The 5,904-nt window shown below is 36.9% G+C and overlaps 2 protein-coding genes across 4 annotated transcripts; one reads left to right on the top strand and one right to left on the bottom strand.

Moving 5' to 3' along the window:
- Positions 1-1,236: 1,236 nt before the first annotated feature.
- LOC108766514 (uncharacterized) lies at positions 1,237-3,595 on the top strand. Its single transcript, XM_018515852.1, has 4 exons — positions 1,237-1,606; positions 1,763-2,158; positions 2,334-2,568; positions 2,876-3,595. Exons 2-4 carry the CDS (start codon positions 1,797-1,799, stop codon positions 3,593-3,595), a joined length of 1,317 nt encoding a protein of 438 aa, XP_018371354.1. The 5' UTR covers positions 1,237-1,606; positions 1,763-1,796.
- Positions 3,596-3,856: 261 nt separating this feature from the next.
- On the bottom strand, positions 3,857-5,663 carry LOC108766520 (uncharacterized). Of its 3 annotated transcripts, none has more exons than XM_018515859.1 (6): positions 5,534-5,663; positions 5,215-5,350; positions 4,677-4,934; positions 4,392-4,563; positions 4,197-4,306; positions 3,857-4,123 (listed from the first exon to the last, which is right to left on the bottom strand). In XM_018515859.1, exons 1-6 carry the CDS (start codon positions 5,558-5,560, stop codon positions 3,882-3,884), a joined length of 945 nt encoding a protein of 314 aa, XP_018371361.1. In that variant the 5' UTR covers positions 5,561-5,663; the 3' UTR covers positions 3,857-3,881. The 3 variants fall into 3 exon arrangements, with proteins under 3 accessions (XP_018371361.1, XP_018371362.1, XP_018371363.1); XM_018515860.1 differs by having other exon boundaries at positions 3,857-4,102; XM_018515861.1 differs by lacking the exon at positions 5,215-5,350 and having other exon boundaries at positions 5,534-5,569.
- Positions 5,664-5,904: the final 241 nt, after the last annotated feature.

Below are 5,904 nucleotides of genomic sequence, written 5' to 3'. Positions count from 1 at the left end.
CCTGATTCCAGGCAGGTCCCGGGAATCGCACTTGCGGGGGCGACCGTTCGCCCCCGCATATCACCCCCGCGAGGATACCGACCCGCCCCAGGTTAATAACCAGCCTAAAATTCAAAATAATTAACATCGATTCCTGTAACTATAACATTAAAATATTAGAAAAGTAAATTCACGTTTCTCACTTATACTCCTTCCAGATCCTTCCACCAGAACGGAGAGAGTAGATAGAGCGAGTAATATGATGATCAAACATACAGCTGCCCTCTCGAGAGATTGCAGTCTCCATAATTACTAGTGCTCAAGGCACGCGGGGGCGCTTATACAATCTGAAAACTCCTCTGACTCTCCAAACTATTTTTCTCTCCGAAGGACCTCGAAGGAACCCGTACTAAATAAAAGCCTCCTCGCGAATCTCAGAACAATAAGATTTCGTGCCTTCGCGTAAGGCACTGGTGAAAGCAGCCTGCCCCAATACGCGCAAAACAGTAGCGAAAACATTACCTCTGTAGAAGCTAAGGCTTCGCCCCGCGCGCCCCGCTCCGAGCCCGCGTTCCACAAAACTCGTGTTGCGTCTAAAGACAACAATCACAATAAACACGCGACTTCTGACGTGACACACTCACAATTTTTTGTCATTTATTTAATACAAATTGTTAAGTTGAGACTTTATCCGAACCAAAAACCTAATTTAACCTGTTTTTAGACGTGGGTGTAAACAGGGACGTATCAAATGCTTAGTCCACACCAACTTGGGGTGATCCCGATTGACCACGGCTCGATTGGACACCACCAATCACAGCGACCGGTGCTTAGGAGCTTTGTAGTCTCAAGCGCTGTGAGTGGCTCGTGTCCAATTGAGCCGTGTTCAACTGGGTGCCACCCCACCAACTTGACACGGGGTGGTACCCAGTTGGACACGGCTCAATTGGACACAAGCCACTCACAGCGCTTGAGACTACAAAGCTCCTAAGCACCGGTCGCTGTGATTGGTGGTGTCCAATCGAGCCGTGATCAATCGGGATCACACCCTTGATATGCATACCAATCGATTTAACGGTGTAAATGGAGTCATAGTGTTTAAGGCTTTAAAGGTACAATTTCATGCAGCGAAGCTTCGCTGCCGAAGATCTTCCACTCCGCCGACAACGAGGCCAGCGTTCAACCCTCTTCGCTGAAACCCCATATCCTTTTCATGGGCGAAGCTTCGCCAGCGATGTTCCACTATTAAGGTACAATTTCATGCAGCGAAGCTTCGCTGGCGATGACCCCCTACTCCGCCGACAACGAAGCCAGCGTTCAAACGCTCTTCGCTCAAGCCCCGTATCCTTTTCATGGAGCGAAGTTTCGCTGGCGAAGCTATCCCCACTACTGTGCCGCGAATAAGAAGTCGAATAAGGAGTCGTTGAAAACATTGAAGCCTGATTTATAATGGCCGTAACCGTTCATACTAATACGGCAAGTTAGTATGAACGAAAGCATTAAAATCCTATGGTTGAACTTTACCGGCACCGACATAAGTTAACGGTTACGGCCATTATAAATCAGGCTTGACTAAAAAGTGTGGTTATAGCTACTAAATATAAAGTAAAATATTTTCACTTGTTCGGTAAGTATAACGAAACATATATTTATCTTTACAAATATTTAGTATTACCAAACGGTAAACTATTTAGTAATATTTATTAGAAATTTAATTATAAACAAATATGTAGTTGAAAGTATTTCACTCCATATTTGGTAGTTATAACCAGATTTTTTTTAGTGTATGAAACCTCGACACATTAAAAAAGATAAAAATGGATGATCAATACGTGCAGGAATTTAAATATATAATTACAATTGCTACGGCTCAAGAAATAAAAAGACGACGTATAGCCGCAGCAGCTGCTGTGATACATTCTGTACAGAATAAAAAACGGCAATATGCGAAGAAAAAATATTGGGTAGCACCCATTTTTCAAAGTCGAAAAGAACACAGTTTTTATTTTGCTTCAGTTCCAAAATTGAAATTGGAAGACCTTCGCTTTCGCAACTATTTTAGAATGAGCACAACTCAGTTTGAAGAATTATTAATACAAATTCTTGCTCCAAAATTGCAGAAGCAAAATGTTATTCGGGAAATCATCTCCCCATCCGAACGCTTAGCACTGACATTGAGGTTTGTTTCATTTGAATTGATTCATATATGTTATGAATGTAATGCTTCGTATTAAAAAATAAATATAAAAAAACCATATGGTAAAAACCATGATTTTTTAAAATGACATTTTCATACATTTATCACCACACAAATCAGTATTTTGTATCAAAGTATTATTTTTGAAATATTGTAGGTACTTAGCATCCGGTGATTCCATGATTTCGATGTCGTATCAGTACCTTGTGGGAGTTACAACAGTTAGCAATATCATTCAAGAAACATGTACACTAATTTGGGACAGTTTGCAGCCTTCAGTTCTATCTGGCCAAATAGAAGAAAAAGACTGGATAGATATAGCCAACGATTTTGAAAAATGGAATTTTCCACACTGCATTGGAGCCATCGATGGCAAGCACGTTATCATCCAAGTATGTACATTGAGGTATTATGCTAAATGTACATATAGTAGCCTATTCTCTATAAAATTAAGGCTATTATCCATCGTCTTTTACTCTGGACACCTTATTTTTTTTTATGCATCCGGGGACATCCAAGAAAATTTTTTCTAAAAATATCCGAGATAATTATTAATGATAATTATTTGGGATACCTTTAGAAAATCTTTCGAATGTCTCCAGACGCCTTAAAAGAAAACAGTATCCAGGGAAGAAGACGATGGCCTGTATAAGATAAATGAAATTATATTTAATTTGAAGTGACAATTTTCTGTTTTAGTGTCCCAATAACGCTGGATCAACGTACTTCAATTATAAGCATACGCATAGTATAGTTTTGATGGCCATCTGTGATTCGAATTACATCGTCCGTTTCGTAGATATCGGAGCATACGGACGACGCAGCGATGGAGGTATATTTAAAGACAGCACCATAGGAAAAGCCTTTGACAAAGGTGACATGAATGTTCCGCAGCCGACTGCTATTTCAAATAGTTTTGTTCTACCATATTGTATTGTGGGAGACGAAGCTTTTCCTTTGAAGCCATATTTGCTTCGTCCATACCCAGGCAGAGGTCTGACAATGGAACAAGCTGTCTTTAATTACCGTTTAAGCCGAGTACGAAGGTTAATCGAAAATACCTTTGGTATACTCGTCAGCCAGTGGCGAGTATTCAGAAAACCAATTATCGCTAATCCTGAAACTGCTGTGGAAATAGTAAAGGCAACCGTATGCTTGCATAATTGGCTTCGGATAAATGACATAAATGTTAACGAATACGTACCTATCGGTATGGTTGACTTCGATAATCCAAGCACTCCAAGTGGATTCAATGTAGGATCTTGGAGAAATATTATGGAAGATGGCTGTGCTTTCAAAGATTCTGGAAACTGTAGCAGTAATATGAGTGCCCGAGAATGTGTCAATATTCGCAATGAATTTTGTTGCTATTTTAATAATGAAGGAGCAGTGCCATGGCAGTACAATCATGGAAGTTAAAAGTTGTAATAAAATATTTCGTTTAAATTAGAATATTTCGATATAGTTATAATTTTTTATTAATAAAATAATGTATTATATATAATAATTATATTATACTTATCTTAGAATTATCTTATAATATTATTATCACATATTATATCATTATATACATTTTATCATTATTATATTATTCTCACATATCTTATACTTATCTTATATAATAACTGCACTTATCTTAACTACACTTATCTTTTAACTTATTTCTTTTTTTTTGCCTCATTTATTACTTTAAAAATATCGAACATTACATCGTCCACAGTAATTCCGGGTTCATATCACGAAGTAGGAGAGTTACCAAATGTCCCATTGACGCAGGTTTATCAAACATAATTGGTGGAATATTATTTGAAATACGATTAGACAAAATTTGGTCTATTTGCTCAATATTAAAGGATATTGGAGCCTCTAAAGAATTGGCAATTTGATCCAGGGGATTATCTTCAGACATGCGACGTTTACTGCTTTCTGTAAAAAAATATTCATATCCTGTAAAATATAAAATGGTTTGTTTTGACATACAAATATATTCTTCAAATTAATCTTATTAAAATAAACATACTTGATGTACTACGACTGTTGCTGCTATTGTTACAGCTGTTGCTGTCATCGTGAAAAACATTCGATTGTGAATCATCAAATTCTGACATGGTGTCGATATTACTGACAGTTCTGTCATGAAAAGAAAATTAATTAGTACATACATTCATATAAAAAAAATTACAATATTACTATCATTATTATTATAGATGCATACCTGCTTTCTAGCCGAACATCATTCAAAAACTGCATACGTTGGAGATGTATCCATGGTTTTTTTCCACTCGCTGCAGATCCACTCGCTTGCTGATTCTTTTTTGAATGCACCCGAAAAGAATCTGATAATGATTTCCACTTCCTTTTTATCATCTCGATGGAAGGGAAGGATCCTAAAAAAAAGATGGAAATACATAATTTGATAAATCAGTATTTTTTTGTAACATAAATAACATTTATAGAAAAACCTTACACTATAACAACACTATAGCAACAACAATATTACCGTTCATAGCTTCATATATTTCTTCCCAGAGCTGTTTCTTTATTTGTGGACTGCGTTCAGTTATAGGTAGCTTGAAGTTCCACAATCCAGGTCGTTTGAAGATTTCATCGATTAACTGTTCTTCTATTTCCATCTTCTTCGTTTCTAAGTCCACTGACTTATGTGAATTTACAGCGCCCTTTACTGTATGTGGTATAGTTGTGACTATATCTTCTGTACCATCAGGCATCAGGCTTTTGCGAACTATACTTCCATCCTCTAATAATAATAGTAACAATGATTACAGCTGAATACAACAATGATTCACCGAGACATTTTACACAGCACCCTTAATCAGGTTCAATAATATCCGTAATTGTGAAATTGGCAAATTATTGTTGTTCTTCGGAAGAATGGAACAACTGTGATTGGCCAGTTTCTAACTACAGATGTTATTAAACTCGATTAAGGACGTCCATGTAATAAGCCATGGTAATAAGCAGACGCGAAATATTTGTAAGACAATTTCGAATAAATAAGTAGTAAGTAAAGATTTTACCACACTGAGGATAACAGTAAAAATTTTCATCAATGCAGACGTTACTGTATTCGTTGAAGCATGTATGAGACAACAAATTATCCTCAATAATAAAAGTTTCGCATACGCCGCATGTGTACGAAATATTTAAATTATTCTAAAATAATACAATAACAATAAGTATGGTTAATATAATATTATAAAATATTACAAAATGAAACATCTTCAATATAATATATAAAAGATAGTGAAAGAAATAAAGAGAAACCTAATATATGAATGTTTGATACTATGAATACTATAACTATAACTATTTATATGTATATTTATATATACATACTTCGTCTACGTTCATTGAGTTATCCATTTGTAAGTTATTATCCTTTGCCGGCGGAATAAATGTGGAATAGACCAAGAAGAAGGCTATGTTAAGGTTATGTTTCACAGCGTCGTGGTGCGGCACCGTTGCTTCGCTGATAGATGAACAATGTTGAACTATGAGCGTTTCTTCGCTAACTATGCTGGCTATGCATGAATCGTCGGAGTGGGGGGTCATCGCCAGCGAAGCTTCGCTGCATGAAATTGTACCTTTATGGTTCCGGTACACCAGCGCGATGTTTGTCGTGCGCGACACGCGATATCCAATGAGAGTATACCTTTAGAATGAGAACATCGGTAAAGTTGTACACTCATTGGATATCGCGTGTCGCG

The sequence above is a fragment of the Trachymyrmex cornetzi genome, unplaced genomic scaffold (genome assembly GCF_001594075.2).
Source record: "Trachymyrmex cornetzi isolate Tcor2-1 unplaced genomic scaffold, Tcor1.1 scaffold604, whole genome shotgun sequence".
NCBI lineage: Eukaryota > Metazoa > Arthropoda > Insecta > Hymenoptera > Formicidae > Trachymyrmex > Trachymyrmex cornetzi.
The sequence above is the reverse complement of the archived record's forward strand: the minus strand, read 5'-3'. Positions and strand labels throughout refer to the sequence as shown.

Excerpts from the sequence above, each read along its gene's own strand:
- LOC108766514 (XM_018515852.1), top strand. The coding sequence starts at position 1,797 with ATGGATGATCAATACGTGCAGGAATTTAAATATATAATTACAATTGCT. Across the intron at positions 2,159-2,333 it reads CGCTTAGCACTGACATTGAG|GTACTTAGCATCCGGTGATT; the intron begins GTTTGTTTCATT and ends GAAATATTGTAG. Across the intron at positions 2,569-2,875 it reads GCAAGCACGTTATCATCCAA|TGTCCCAATAACGCTGGATC; the intron begins GTATGTACATTG and ends TTTCTGTTTTAG.
- LOC108766520 (XM_018515859.1), bottom strand. The coding sequence starts at position 5,560 with ATGGATAACTCAATGAACGTAGACGAA. Across the intron at positions 4,564-4,676 it reads AATATATGAAGCTATGAACG|GATCCTTCCCTTCCATCGAG; the intron begins GTAATATTGTTG and ends TCTTTTTTTTAG. Across the intron at positions 4,307-4,391 it reads GATGTTCGGCTAGAAAGCAG|AACTGTCAGTAATATCGACA; the intron begins GTATGCATCTAT and ends TTTTCATGACAG.